We start from the raw sequence: 17,015 nt of genomic DNA on the forward strand, positions 1-17,015 counted from the left end.
CGGCAGAAATAGGCGGGTGGTGGTACCTACCCGCGCGGACTCGCAATAGGTCCTACCATCAATTTATCTCATAGTACCTGCAGCCACCGCAGGGACGCCGCGAACTGGGCGTCCAGCGCGTCCACATCTTCGAGCGCGGGGGGCAGCCTCAGCAGCGCGCGGTAGAGGGCGCGAGTGAACCACGCCTCCAGGAGATACCCGTGCACCAGCGCCAGGCCCAACACCCGACCCGAAAAACGAAACCTGAAAACATCACCGATTTTGATCTTTCATTCCAAAGTAAACTAAACTATAATTCACAGGTTTTATTGCAAATGCATATCGCACATTATATAATTTTATAATTTTTCAGGATAAACGTTAGAAAATTCAACTCAACATCTTATTATATTATTCTTATATAGTTCTGCAAGGCTATAGAAATAAAATGATAACATTTAAACTCCCATCAGTAAAAGCAAATATCTCTCTCGTCTCACTAATAACTATTAAAAAATATATATATAACCGTATATGCGATATCTTGAGTGATGAATCAATTTTATTCCAACAATGATCATCTCAAACCGAACTGTGTGATTGCGCTAACATACCTAGTAGATTGTGAAATGTCTACCCGGGCTTAATGTATAATTTGAAGCCTTCGATTACCTGCCTACTTGATTTTTTTTATGACCTGGTGACAGAGACCTTTAGGTCATATCATATTTGGAAAATGTTCATTACTTTGGGGTCTAACCTACTTGATTTTTTTTAAGGGATTTTATGACCTGGTGACTAAGACCTTTAAGTCATGTCTTATTTTAATTTATATTCTTATTTTTATGAAAAATGATGAAATGAAATGAAGATGATTAATTTGAGATATTAATCAACTGGGATGAAATCAAATGAAATGAGATGAGATGATATGGGATGAAATAATAATATAATCTCAGTAAAATGGTGGTCATTTACTGAGACTTTTTCATTGGACTTTTAGGAGGATCCTGAGAAGTGACGTCCAGCGGCTTTGTTTCATTTTCCCACATTTGTGCACTTTCACAGATATTAAACAGTTAATAAACCACTGTTATTACACATTTAAACCTGAAGAAACACTAAATAGACAAAATAAAACAAATCACACAACTTCACTCCTCGCGTTCCCGCCAAAAAGTCTAACCTACTTGAAACATATTAAGTTGAACAGATTAGTATCGAGATAGCTGTCATTAAACTACACCGAACAATTTTATGATATGCAAACGAAGTATGGAGGGTAGAGAGTAAAAGAAGTAGAAGGAAGACATTCTTGTCTAAGGGACAAGTTGAAAAAGTGTCCATCTATAAACAGCAATTTATTGCTCGAAGACTGACCGAAATAGTGCTAGTGTAGGAAATGGATATGATACGAATACAGAAATTTTAAACAGAGTGAAATATTTAATATTTTTCGTGAGTTGTGTAATTAAAAAATATACTAGATCTAAAATCTTAACTATTTATTTTTATTAGTGTTTACGTAGTATGTGTTTCTTTCCTTCTTATTATAATTTAATATCCTACTCTAATAGTTTATGGCGCTGACTTTTAATTCTTTCCACTTGATACTTTGGCGCCACCTTAATTGGGCCCTTCAGCGAACACTATTTAATACACTGGAAGGTCCTTTCTTACGGGTAGAGGTAAGGAGAACCATCTCTGTGTGTAAAAAAGTGTCCGATAAGGGTGGCGGTAATTACTGTCTCATGGCAAAATTAGGCAGGGCGGTGGTACCTACCCGCGCGGACTCACAACAGGTCCTACCACCAGTAATTACGCAAATTATAATTTTGCGGGTTTCCCTTTTATTATACGATGTTATTCCTTCATCGTGGAAGTCAATCGTGAACATTTATTGAGTATGTATTTCATTAGAAAAATTGGTACCCGCCTGCGGGATTCGAACACCGGTGCATCGCTTCAACACGAATGCACCGGACGTCTTATCTTTTAGGCCACGACGACTTCATATCATACCCTGTGCCTATGCTAGCGCCATCGCCTAGCGATTTTTGAACTGGTATTTAGTGCTGAAAGTGGGACACTTTTTCAAGTTTCTCCCATATGAGACGGTTCTCGTTACCTCTACCCTCCATACTTCCACCCTCCATAAAAGAAATATCAAATGAAATCTAGTCGGTTACGGCGTACTCGATTGCCGAGGTTGGTTCTTAATCATTGTTCTAATACGAGACGATCAGTCGGTCACAGTTTAATAACTGTAAGACGACACCTTAGTTTCGATATAAGAAGGGTATCCAGCCACAAAAAACCGTTCACACACGTCTGAGCGCCGCCCGTAAACTTATATTAGAGTTTCGTTGTAACGCGAGACGTGCATTCTGTGGCACGACGCGCCCGTAGCGGAACTGTGAAGTTATTTATAAATAGTCGTCGTATTCAAGTATAATACGCATAACTACGTCTTTCCAACATGAAATGGCTCAATGCTTTGTTAAGAAGACAATTTATTTGGCGATAAGAACGGTCTTGTTGTTCGTGCAATACTTTGGGATGTCGCAGGTTGCATTAAGAATTTTTTTTTTTTTCTTTTTCTGCCGGTCGGCATCTGATGCTAAGTCGCACATTTAAAATCTCAGTTTCATTGAGATGATTACCCGCCCTTCAGATAGAATCGTTTTTTTCCTACCTATTCGCTGTAGTTCAAATAATAAAATGTATTATCTATGGCTGGTAGGTAACCTAAGGGACTATTCCGGCTTCTTGTGGCCAGGTAGGTAAGCTCACAGGCTCAACCTGAGAGAATTAGCTAACACTATCCCTAGCAAGAGCAATGCTTCGCAGAATTTACTACCGGGTCGGAATCGCGATCCATCCAAACGATTCGGCGAAAAACTCGGTGGGTTGTGTTAAAGAATTGCATAATAGCTTCGTAACTACATTAGGCTAGAACTGTGGTGCCAAGCTTCACGCGGGCCGCGGACAGAAAGCCCGCCTTATCACCAGTTAAAGTTCTGACTAAACAAAGACTGCACGGTCTTTTTTTTAAATGTAAATATTGATAGTCAATCGAGGCTTGTTTTCAATACGACTTTGATTTCAAAACGGATCACATATTATGTGGTTTAAATTCAATTAACTAAGTGTGATGATGTGATTAACGGCGTGCCAGTAGGTATTTTCGACGAATTCATAAGCATAAAAAGTAAAAAAAATTGTACTACTAGCGACATCTGTTGACAACGATGAAAACTATAAAAATGAGAATTAATTTCCATGACTAACGCCTTACGCGTGGTACCGCTTGGCAATGTCGAGCCTTTGATATTTTTTTACACTAAATGGGTGTCAACTATCCTACCTTACTGAAACCCATCAGGTTTTGCATCGGAGCCGAAATAGGCATAACGGTGGCATATACCTGTGCGTAATCAAATACGCTCCACTTCGCACTAATATTGTGACGTTTATGCTAATGGTATCTAGTACCTACTTATTACTTTAACTTGTTAAAACAAAAGTGATATCTACATTGTAATTTAAAATAGATTATGTTAGATTCAGAATCGATATTTCAAGGTCCATGTATTGAAACATGATTGAAATGGCATCGTGCTATTTTAGTTTTTTTTAATTGATGAACAATGTATGTATTCAGTAATCACATCGGTCATGCGATTCGTTTTCAGACTAATACTAATAATTACTAAGTCAATTTAATTTTATTGTTTGATTGATTCAAAAGAATGTATGTATTTTGTTTCGAAACAAATTTTTCGTATTTAATTAGTTTAAAGACTATAGAAGATATTGTAAAACGTATGAGGATTATATTAATATTTAAAATTTTAAGCGATCCATTCCAAGCGTCACTAAATCGTCAGAAAACCGTAAGGGTAATGACAATTGCTAGAATAATTATAGCTGGAGGCGGCCAAGATGGTACTGCGTATATTTCATGTATAAATGTTGTTTTATAATGTATTTATTTATTTATATCAAAATACAGTTTAGTTTCGTAAAACTATAGCACAAACTGAGTTGCTCTTATAAAGAGAAACATCATTTAAAGCTATTGCTTCACCACTATTTTTAAATCTTTTTTATATTTTAATATTTCAAAAATGCTTTTTATATTTTTAATGTTCTAATGTTTCAATATTCAAAATTCTATTTATGTCATCTAAAGATGAATGTTAATATGATATTTATAATATCATATTAACCTCTTTTAAGAATAATCGTATAGAGGTTACATATTTATACAAAAAAAGAACGAAGTTTTCCCACTCATTTCGATCGGGTCGAGTTGGAATTGAAAATACTTCTATGCGTATTAAGACTGTCGTAGCGACATCTATTGACAAATAAAGGAAACGCAAGGCTTATATTAATTTCCACAAATCTGAAGTGCATTATACTATTTCTATGATGGCTTAACGCAGCAGGAAATTTTACAGTTCTCGTTTATTCCCACCAAAAGTCACAACGTACGAAATATTAAAATATTTGCGAATGTTTTGCATGTACGAACACGTTCTTATGATTTACTTTTATTGAGTTAAGGAGGATAACATAAATATTACGTGACGCCATCTTAATTTATTATTGTTCACATCTATCTATGCTACCTGTGGTGCGAGGGATAAGCGGTTGAGTCTTAGTAATTAGGACGTTTTGGCGGGAACGCGAGGAGCGAAACCAATGGCAAAAAAGCATTAATTGCATTTTATGTACCTACATATGACAATTATTGTCATACTATTTATGTGTATTATATAGATAATATGATAAGTATGACCATAGGGTCATACTTAAAAAGGAAATAAGAGTATCAAAGAAATATTAAATAAAGTCAGTCTCGTATTCATACTTATATGAAATCACATAGGAAAATATTACCGAGTAAGACAGGAAAGTTTCGAATAATACTAACATCATTACGATAACTTCTTATTCACTAGTATGTTTGTTTTGATAGTATTCAAGATACCCCGCACTTTGGAGTTTTAAACTATGCTGTTGAATATTTAATCTTAATATTATTGAGACAAAATTGACAATACCAAAATAGTCGATTTTATCTGACGTCGAGTCAATTTTCTGTTTACGCATAATGCGTAGAATCATTATATAATACATAAAATATATAATTATTTTATATAATCTATTAATTATATTATAGCATATTTATTATAATAATATTTTATAAAAGAATATAATTGACTTAATTATGAATGATGACTTACCATTCATGATGATTGTCCACGAAGGCGGACATGGGCGAGACGTGAACCGTGTAGGTATCGTTGGCTGAGTACTCGAACAGTCCATAATAAGGATTGAACAGTTCTCGGGACAGTAGGAAGAAGAATTCCCGACTTGGTCCGCCGTAATCCAGGCCTTCCTCGCCGTCCCATATCACACAGAGCTTTCCCTTCTGAAGTTCTTTCTTTCCACACGACATTATCCTTCGGAAGGCGTCTTCGAGAAGATGTTCTCTTCGAATGTGCAATCTGTACAAGATATTGTTGATAAGTAAATATACTTTTTGGTAGGAAGCGGCTTGGCTTTGCCCTTGGCATTGCTGACGTCCATGAGCGACGGTGACCACTTACCATCAGGTGGGCCGTATGCTCGTCTGCCTACCAAGGCAATAAAAAATAAATAAATAAAAAACTTTATATATTTTTTACATACTTCATTTTGGTATGCCACGAAACGTTTGATATTTAGTAAGTTATTGTAAAATTTATACAACAATGTTAAGGCTGCTTAAGGAATAATTTAAAAAGTTTTCAAAATTTTCTCGATGACTTACTTTAATTTCCCGGGTCCTTGGCCGTATCCTTTGCTCTCTAGTTTCCTGTAGAACGCTCTGAGTTTGGCCTCGAAGTCCCGTCGCTGCGGTGCGGCAGCCCGGGTGCTCCGCGTGGCTGCTGGCGAGGCGGCTGGCGAAGAGCCCGCTGTCGCTACCGCGCCCGCTGCCGCTCCTGCCCCGCACCCGTTAGCCGGCACGTAACTCATGATCTCCTGCTCGAACAGGCTGCGGAAGAAAATAACATTAAGTTGTGGTTTACAAATATGCTATTATTAAGATTCTGAAATAATAACCGTGTGAAACACTAAAAATAAGTTTCTCAAATGCCATCCGATCTTATTAACGTGCTGTATTTGCAATTTATAATCTTTATAGAACAACTACTATAGAACTAACTAACATAACGTTAACATAAATACGCGATAGATTGACTTCTTTACGCCCCATTAAGTCCGTGAGTGACGATAGCTTCTTACCCCTTTGCTTTCGATGGCAAAAATAATGCAGAATATTTACAGTATGTAATCATATTTCTGAGGACTTTCGAACATAATTTAATGAGAGCATCAAACCCACACGCTTGAGAGTTTTATTCTAACTAAAACATTCCACTATCATAAATACATTTTGAATAAAACATCCCTTTGATATATATACCTATCATAACATTGTATCGAATAAATAAGGCAACACCCGTTGATCATAGTGAATTACATTTGTAATAACATAGCCAACGGTCCGAAAACACAACACGAAAGAAATAAACCACTGTAATACCTACATAATATAGGATATAATCTAGTAAATTAAAATGGACTTGCGCATTACGTTATGTGGGTCGATTCCGAAGTAACTTTGTAATTTATTATTTACACACTCAAAGATAAGTAATGTTTGAAGTTTAATGCAGCCGGACATGACGGATAGTGTGGAACATGCCGCGTTATCAGACTGATAGATGTAAAACATTACCTTTGTTTCGTGGTAGTTTAAAGTATCCCTTTATATACAGGATTAAATGTTTTAATTTTTTTCTTATCGTTGACAATGATGATGTGAATCATGGTGATGGGTTCAATTCAATAATGACCACCGCAGCAACTTTTTTTTATTTTTATTTATTGCTTAGATGTGTGGATGAGCTCATAGTCCACCTGGTTTTAAGTGGTTACTGGAGCCCATAGATATCTACAACGTAAATGCGCCACCCATCTGGGTATAGTTACAACGGCTGCCTCACCCTTCAAACCGACACGCATTATTGCTTCACGGCAGAAATAGGCGGGGTGGTGGTACCTACCCGTGCGGACTCGCAAGAGGTCCTACCACCAGTAATTACGCAAATTATAATTTTGCAGGTTTGATTTTTATTACACGATGTTATTATTACTTGACCATGGAAGTCAATCTGAACATTTGTCAAGTACGTATTTCATTAGAAAAATTGGTACCCGCCTGCCGGATTCGAACACCGTTGCATCGCTAGATACGAATGCACCAGACGTCTTATCCTTTAGGCCACGACGACTTCTGCGACTTCGGTTAATGTTTGTGGCTAAATTCATGCTGTGAATGTCTCTGAGCTTGGGTAACTATTTAATAACAGGCGAGAGACCGCGGAATTGTCAGCAAAACTTGAGTCAGGCTTCACCAGTTCTATGCGCTGTTCTGCCTAATACGAAATTTCAAATTTAATGGTAAAATCCTTGCCTACCATGCATCATAAAATGAAGCTGTAATGCGTTTCGGTTTGAAGGTTGGGACAGCCGTTGTACTGTACTGAAACCTTAGAAGGTGGGTGTCGGCATTTACGTTGTAGATGTCTATAGACTCGGGTAATCACTTAACACCAGGTAGGCTGTGAGCTCGTACACACATCTAAGCAATAAAAATAAGAAAAAAAAACGTTTTCACAATTGTGAACAGAGATTACAACGAAGAACTGCCAATGCCACCAACTTGTGAAAGTGTAACTCCTTCAAATTTATTAGAGTGTGAACTAATAAAGCTATTAAAATCTTGTGGTCGCGGCGTGTGAAAATGATTAAGCACTCATTAGAATCACGTGTATTCGAGTAAGATCAAAAACAATGCAATCAGATTTCACTTTTACGTCATGATGTCTAATTTCTTCAATGAATTTCCCCCTCGTTCATCCGGTACAATAAGACTTCTACAGTCCGAAGTAAGTACAGTCAAAAACGACTGCGAGGAGCAATGAACCCTGATAGATTATACCCAAAAAGACAAAAGCGAGCCTGGCCCACATTAGACAGAGACAAAATGTCCAAGCTATAAGCGAGAACACCCGTAATCGATTTAGGAGAGCGGCATGTGCGGACCGCAACGCCCTCCGCTCTTGATCGAGATTCGGTATTAATAATTAATATTCTAATTTCATTTGGGCTCGGTGTATTCCACGTGAGGAGTCGCCGCGTGCGCAAGCAGGGACCTTCCAAAAAAAAATTCGTTCTTCTGTAATCATAATACCGTGTTACTACGTCACATGGTCACCGAAACTAAAACAAGACGCAGGTAGTCATAACTAATTTTTTTTTCGGCACAGTTCATTATCGCGATCAGAACAATGGTTTCTTCGAAACGTTATTAGACTTCGAAAATCACGTACACCTCGTTCATAATAAACGTTCCCTTTTTTAGAGGTATTTATTGATGGTTTAACTATTACAACGGTCGCTATGGCCCACGTGCCCAATATTGGCGGTATTCATTACCGGCCTTGATTGCCTTCGCCGTATATCAAGACGGTCGAGTCTGTCGACGGTAATTGAGGAAGAATTTTGATCTATTCGCATTTTTGACTTCCAAAACGCAAGGTTGATACGCAACGATGAGAACGACCTATAAACACACTGCAAAACAAACATTATGATACAATCTCAAATAATATCGTCAGTATACATACGTGTTAAAGATACAAGTAGTTTTATTATCAACCGTGAGAAAATTAGGTACGAACACGCAACGCGGCGCGATTTAGCATCAGAGACATCCCTCGACTCGAAAACGTCGAAGAACGTTATAAGAACAGAACGTTGCGTGCAATGGTCGTCGTGCTCGGAGTCATTATGTAAGCATCCGGCACATCCTACACATATATCATTGAAGGGCCACCAGTCCCCGAAAGTTAATGAGTATCGGAGGCATTCCCCTCGAGGCGGAGAGCACGCGCTGCTCGATCGCGTCACGTACCTCGCCCGGGCCGGCGGACAGGTGCGCGAGGTGCGCCCCGCCCGCCGGCCACGACTCTCCCACAAGCCGATCTGCGATGCTGGCTAAGATAACGCCGCTCGTACGGCCGGTTGACGTCTTGATTCCGCGCCAAGGTGTAACTTTTTTATCCTACCTAAGCTGATAGCTTTGAGAGGCTATTTCAGCGTAACCTTAACTAGTAGGTGAGCTCACGGGGCTCGAACCGGAGTGATGCTAACACTGACCCTAGCAAGAGCAGTGCTTCGAAGAATCTACCACCGGATCGGAAACCCACTGAGAAAATCCGGCGAGAAACTCAGTGGGCTGTGTCTATGGGTTAATTCGCTCGTCGAGCCCTTCGTCGCAAGCGACGGGTTCGACGAGGACGGTGACCGGTGCTTGTGGTACCTAAAAGCACCGTTAATGGATCGGGAGGGTGTAACAGGGAATGACGCAGCACGAGATGCGTATCTGCAGTAGTCATTTAATTAACAGCGACCATGTTCCGACATCACAACCGGGGGGCTTATTATGATGGTTCAACTTGTTTTCGTTTTCTATTACCCAAATAACTGTTTTGATGTATAAAGATAATTTCAAGTCGCGTTGTTTATGTTCTGAACACTTTCACCGGCGCTACGAATACGGTTTCATTGCGCACCTGCCTCAAGAACTTACGCGAAGCAAGCAGCATATTTTTTCTCAAAGAACATTACCAACAAAAATAAAGATGCATTTTTAATAGCAAACATTCTAAATAAGTGAGTGCTCTGAGGAATTGTTCGAGATGATACCGGCATCTCGTTTTACCATCACACCGCCCGCCACCGGAGTAGAGTTCATCCATACTACCTGGAGCCACTGCGGTCATCCACAGTGAGTTTCCAGAGGTCTTTTTTGCCACGTATCATCCGGCTATGGAACGAGCTCCCCTCCACGGTGTTCCCCGAGCGCTATGACATGTCCTTCTTCAAACGAGGCTTGTGGAGAGTATTAAGCGGTAGGCAGCGACTTGGCTCTGCCCCTGGCATTGCTGAAGTCCATGGGCGACGGTAACCACTCACCATCAGGTGGGCCGTATGCTCGTCTGCCTACAAGGGCAATAAAAAAAAAAAAAAAAAAACCAGTGCAATGTATGCAAAGGATTTTAAAAACGACAACGGCATTTATACAAACACGCATAGTTTGAAACGTTGAAATTCTGATATATTAGACACTGGAGCCACCTGTAATTAGGGCTCCCTTAACATAATGACGGGTTCTCATCTATCGCTGCGGGGCACAACACAAAAGCGCAGTGGAATTGCTTTTGCTCAAGGTAACGAAAGCAGGTAAGCTGTTATCATACGAAATCTATTATGCACCTAATACTTTGTGCTTTGAATTTGTCTAAAATTTTATTAAAAAATAGTTTCTACGGTTTCGGACTTAAAAAAAGTCACTAAGATTTCCAATGCGTATATCAGATAATATTATGTATTATAGCATATATTATAATATTACCTTATGGCTAAAAATGATAGAGAATGTACGAATGATAGAATTTTAAGATCGACAATCCGTCAACATTGAAATAACATTAAGTAACTGTACCATTTGTTACTCAATCCTTAAAAAATAAAAGTTTTAAATCTTGAATTTGCTTTCTTCGAGGAACCATTGAAAAAGTATCAAATTACGTTTGAGAGCAATGTTTAATATTGACACGTAGATGATTGTCCCGCGACAATAGATAACACTTTAAAAAGTATCAAATTATGTATTTGTAAATTATGAAACAGCCGACATTGGTCCGACCTCAGTCAGTGGAATTAGAAGCAGATACGTGCCCAATGTCCGTGCTAAATTACTTCCTATGATCAATGTTCTTAATGATAACAATGAACAATTTAATATTTATTGTAATATGACTAACACGAAGGTTCCTTGAGTGTGAACGGCTAATGAGTTTTGTTTTTTGAAAATAATTTTATCGGTTAACTTATGCTTTGAGACTTTTTTAATTAGAGAAAACATATCAATTGGGAGCGTGGTTTTCATTGGTTACAATTGGATGTAAAAAAAAATGAGGATTTATTCTCCATCTCTGGCTCTCTTGCAGCATGATGCAATCTATAGGTATCAACTTTCAAACCCATACTTATGTTTTGCTCACGAAAAAAACACAAAAAGATTAAGTTAAGAGTTTCTTATAAAGGCACATTGTCATCGTCATTCTCCTTCCTGCCTTTCTCCCAGTCACCGGGGGTCGGCGCAACATGATTTCTCCTTCTACACTCCTCTATCATATATCATTTCTTCGCTCACTCCCTTCTTACACATATCGTCTTTCACTCTTCATCTAATATTAAATTAAAAATAAAGTAGATCGTGAAATAACTCAGCTATTGCAACGTGTTATCGAATACATTCGATACTTTTGACTAACAAAACGATCATGACAGAAACGGAATAATCTAGAATAATAATACTCTAGTTTACCATGTCTCTAAAAACATTTGAAAACATTGGAGTCTGTAAAACCTCACCCGACCTTCATTTAATTTTTATACCATTAATAAATCATAGCGAACCCTTTTTTTGCATCGAAAAATTTTCTGGGAACTTCATAAATTGAATTACCAGAGGTCGTATTAATGTGTTATGTTATAATGTTTTTTTTTTCGCATGATAAAAAGAAATCTGCACTAAATAAGACGTTTAAGGTTCGAACTTTAAAAAGAACTACAAATTTAATTGATTACACGTTAGAAGTACCTGAGTATTACTAAATATATTCGAGTCTCGATACAGTAAATATTAAATTCCACAATGTTTGCGACATCTCACACCGATGACTTCTTTGCAATAATGCGGAATAGAAGTGCATCGTTATTGCGTCGAGTTCGTGACAGTGGCAACAGTCTTTTGAGAATCATATCGAGCAAGATCGAGGGACTGCTGATCAATAGCCTTTGCAGTAGGCGCTTGGAAGGTGAAGAAAAAAAAAATGTAATGGTATAAAATGTATATAATGATAGTAATTTTTTGAGTTACTAACATAGATTATAAGTAATTATTACTAACAAAATGTTATGGTTTTAAAAAAAAAAACTGAAATAAAGTATTAATAATAATAAATAATAAATAATTGTAACTATTAAGTTATACAATAAATTAAATTACCGACATACCGAAATGCGCAAGTAAAAATGTTGTGTGCGTAATAACATTCACGGATTGTTTTAGCGTTCATTTTTCTTTGTAAAACTTTTCAGACCGTTTTTTTTTTTGTAAAGATAAACTAACTTCTACAAGGTCTGAAAAATTATCGTACCATTGAAAATATGCATAATAGCATTAGTGAATGGATGCAAAAGACCCCGCGGCCGCGTCACGCCAATTAGGATATTACGAAGGACTTCCGTTAGAATATAAACATACATATTATGTACTTACAAATTAATTATATCGCGTAGCGTGTGTAAAATGTTTGAATGAATTGCTTAATAATGATTAAAATGTACTTCAGTTATCGTTTCTCAGGATATTGCTTCATCCAGCAACATTTATTTGAAGCGTATATGTATCTCATGGCTACCTCGTGTTAAGCGGTTACCAGAGCCCATTGACATCAATAACGTAGATGCCGCCACCCACCTTGAGACATGAGTTCCAAGTCTCAGCTCTACGACACAACGGCCGGCAGAAATGGGCAGGGCGGTGGTACCTACCCGTATTTTTTCTATATTAATTACTACAATTCTAAAAACGAAAAATTCGAGAAAGATGTACCTCTTTTATATCTTAGATCTTAGCTTTTGCCTGCGACTCCGTCCGCGTGGAATAGTTACCTTGGCATAACGCTAAATTTTACCCTCACTTCATTTACGTAGAAAGTGAAAATATTTTGAAACATTCTTTATTGGTGCTCCACTTGTATTGGTCTTACCGTGATGTTATATAGCCTATATCCTTTCTCAATAAATGGGCTTTTTTATGATTGAAGAATTACTGGTTGCCCGGAGGCCTTTCCAGTTTCACCAGGACGAGTAGGCGAGCGAAGCTCAGCCAGCCAGCCAGGATGGGATTTGCTAACAACTGTCCAAGCGCCTCCGAAGAAGACCTAACAACTCAAGACCAGCTGCTTCGCGAATGAATCTACTACCTGGCTGTGGGCTGTGAGCTCGTCCACACATCTAAGCAATAAACAAAAAAAAGAAAACCTAATAAATGGGCTATCTAACACTGAAAGAATTTTCCAAATCGGACCAGCAGTTCCTGAGATTAGCGCGTTAAACAAACAAACAAACTCTTCAGCTTTATAATATTAAGTATAGGTGAGCGTCTTCGTTTGACACACCACAACTCGGATCACAAAACGGACTTGTTTTTACTGGATACGAGGACAGAGGGGGTATGTTTAATTTGAAAGGCATAAACTCTTCCGCAACGACCACTAAAAGCGTAATAAAATCGTAAGAAGGGAACGTTTCGAGCCGAAACGTTAATGTCCCATTAATTAATGTGCATTTTATACGATGTGTCACTCGGGCCGGAAGTGTACGCATTGGCGCCGTTGGGGGGACAATAATGGGGAACGTGCAATTGTTAAACCCTGACCCGTCGATTGTTATGCGGCCAACTTAATTATCTATATATTAATACGTGAAGCAAAAACATTGTATCCCTTTTTACGAAAATTGCGTGGACGGAGGAGTATGAAATTTTCCACACTTATAGAGAATGTAGAGAAGAAGTGCACATTGTTAATATTTTTTTAAAATAATGCATAAAAGATACATTAAATCAATAAAGAAAACATTACACACACTACACACCATGTATTTGACGCACACACGCATGCATACTATTTACTGTCAACCTTTATTCTTGACGTCTGTTGTCAAATTGAGAATAGATTAAATATTGTTTGTCTTTATTAAAAAAAATTTATAGTGTAGCCTTGGCGAAATTTGTGATTATAGAAGTATAAAATACAATCATAATAGTGTACAAACTTACAATTCCAATTAATTATAGTCGAATTTCGAGTACTGCGGGACCTCTAGTACTTGCAATTTTGTGTCCCGATGTCGAAACGACAGTTGTCTTCCTGGGGGCGGGTTTAACGATTTTTCTTTTGTTTACTGTACAAACGTAGACGGTTCGAATTCGATTTAGTAACATTTACTAAAATTGGGTAATTTTTATTTATTTATTGATGCACAAATGGATACTGGTGATGGATGATACTGGTGGTAGGACCTCTTGTGAGTCCGCACGAGTAGGTACCACTACCCTTCCTATTTCTGCTGTGAAGCAGTAATGCGTTTCGGTTCGAAGGGTGGGGCAGCCGTTGTAACTATATTGAGACCTTAAAACTTATATCCCAAGGTGGGTGGCACATTTACGTTGTGGATGTCTATGGGCTCCAGTAACCACTTAACACCAGGTGGGCTGTGAGCTCGTCCACCCAACTTAGCAACAAAAAAAAACAAAACAAATCACAATCATTACAGTGCATTATTACATAGTAACTAAATCTGATCTGGATTGCAATCTAAATGATATAATATGCACTCAGCAAACCCATATTAATGTACTTAGCGAGCGAGCCTCTAAATTAGTTATTAAAAAAAAACCCAATCACCGTGAAAAAAAAACAAAAAAAATTGCCACAAATATATAAAAGTATCTTCACAATGTATACAGTTTACATACATACATACATCTTGTTACTGTCTATTATGTTAAAATAAGCGCTAAAAAGAAAGGACTTTATTTTGTCTTCAAATCAGCTCTTCAAATTAGAATGACGTATTGAATCAAACAGAAACACTCACACTAGCATTAGTCCTCAAAACCTTTGTTATTTGCTTTGAAATGCCGTCAACATTATTTACACGCATTTCCTATTGTCGCCATACCAAACTAAACACAAAGCTTCGAGCTCGGAAAATCTTCAAAAGAAATGTATATTGCAAATCGTATCGAAACACAAATATAGAATATTTGAAAATTCACTATTGACTTTCGATATAATAAAAGTCAAACAGTACAATCCTATAAATGAGTAACAGTTAATGACAGGAAATATAAGGACAATGACCGATTGTCGAACAACTCCTGCTCACCAACTGGCTAGCGATCCTGCCTTTGTTTATTTCTTTTGTCGTTCCCGATACGACTTCTTGTAGTTTGTAGTGAAAGTATACTACATATATACAGGTGTACGATTATTTAATGATTGTTTGTGTAGTATCTATATTAGAGCATTCGTTATTAAAACTTTTTTTTTGGTTTGTATTATAATATAATTAAATGGAATTGCTTGATATTTATTAATGACGGTAACCGCTCAGTATGAGATGAGCGGTATATTCATAAGACTACAGTCAAAAAAAAAAAAACTGCATTGCATGATTGCATTGCTATTGCAGAGTCCAACAGTAAAACTAAGCCAAGTGGGGACCCATAAAATACGCAATTTAATACGCTCCTAAAATTAGTTAGATTCGGTATTTAAAAATAGACAGATAGGCTTTATCTGTAGGAACCTACAGGTAAAGCCGATAAAAGGGTGTTAGAAAATTTAAATTATTCAAGTTTTTATTGCGTACTAGCTGACCCGGCAGACTTCGTAGTGCCTCAATCGATAAATAAAAGACCTAAATTTGTATAAAATAAACTTAAAACAAACAAAAGGAATCCGTCCGACGGGGGACACATCAAAGGAAAAACAAAATTGTTATTTTTATTTAATTCCGAACATTTTCATATTTATCTATCTTTGAAACCTTCTCTGGACTTCCACAAATAATTCAAGACCAAAATTAGCCAAATCGGTCCAGCCGTTCTCGAGTTTTAGCGAGACTAACGAACAGCAATTCATTTTTATAGATATAGATAAAGATAGATTAAATTAAGTCTAATACATTGTTTTTAGCATGTCTAGTGTACTGTCAGTCCTTGGACGCGTGGACGCACCAGTTATACTTGTCATTGTACAATGCCATTCCAGCCGAGCGCTCCCACTGCCCCGGTCTATTGTTGAAACTTAATACAGACAAAAAGAAAAATTCAGTCAAAGCAACAATAATTGTGTCCACATTGTTTCACGGAAACATTACAACGGTCCAAACGTATAAATTAAAACCGCAATGACACAATTAAGTTGATAAATAAAACGAAACGTTTTTTATTATTATTATTATTTAGTCTCATTCTTAATACAATATTGGTGCAAATTTAATTTTATAAACAACAAATTCAATTTTGTAAATATTAAATTCATTTTGGTGAAAATCAAATTCAACTTCAAGGTCAGAATTTTTTAATTTTTAATTTTTTAAATTAACAAACCAAACTGGGTGAGTCTGCGCGGGTAGGTACCACCCCCCGCCTATTTCTGCCGTCAAGCATTAATGCGTTTCGGTTTGAAGGGTGGGGCAGCCGTTGTGACTATACTGAAACCTTAGAACTATATCTCAAGGTGTGTGGCGCATTTTACGTTGTAGATGTTTATGGGCTCCAGTAACCACTTAACACCAGGTGGGCTGTGAGCTCGTCCACAAATCTAAGCAATAAAATATAAAAAGTTTAAGACATTTATGATATTTTTTTGGATATTTACAAAATTGAATTTGTACTCAAAAACTTAAAAAATACTCGTAAGAATTATTAGTTTTTGTATTAGACAACAAAAAAAAAACGACAAAACAATTCTCCGTGCACGGTATAATCCAAGTATGTATAATCCGTACCACGGTGTTTGCTCAAACGCTAGGACCGATACTAGCCCGTTCGAATTTCATGATCTGCATCACAAAAACCGTATCGCGCTTCGTATGGTGATTAATGCACTTAATTTAGAGTCTCGATTCGCGCAGCAAGCGTCCATTGTACGTTACAGTTTGTCGGGACCGTTCCGAAGATAGTTCCCATATCGAGAAGATTACGACCGAAAAGATTATACTATTTACGACAATTTGATTGGAACGCCGCGACTAACGAT

The 17,015-nt window shown here is 37.5% G+C and overlaps 1 protein-coding gene across 5 annotated transcripts in view; it reads right to left on the reverse strand.

The window, feature by feature from the left end:
• The window catches only part of Hecw (Hecw ubiquitin protein ligase), a 110,346-nt gene that overhangs the window by 6,408 nt on the left and 86,923 nt on the right, over nucleotides 1–17,015 (reverse strand). For all 5 annotated transcript variants that reach the window (XM_028180356.2, XM_028180355.2, XM_089730141.1 and 2 more), the window contains 3 exons: nucleotides 5,807–6,031; nucleotides 5,235–5,501; nucleotides 78–243 (listed from right to left, as the gene is read on the reverse strand). In XM_028180356.2, coding sequence (XP_028036157.2) covers nucleotides 78–243; nucleotides 5,235–5,501; nucleotides 5,807–6,031 — 658 coding nt within the window. The remainder of the gene's footprint in view (nucleotides 1–77; nucleotides 244–5,234; nucleotides 5,502–5,806; nucleotides 6,032–17,015) is intronic.

Source organism: Bombyx mandarina, chromosome 10, assembly GCF_030267445.1.
Source record: "Bombyx mandarina strain Sakado chromosome 10, ASM3026744v2".
Taxonomy (NCBI): Eukaryota; Metazoa; Arthropoda; class Insecta; order Lepidoptera; family Bombycidae; genus Bombyx; species Bombyx mandarina.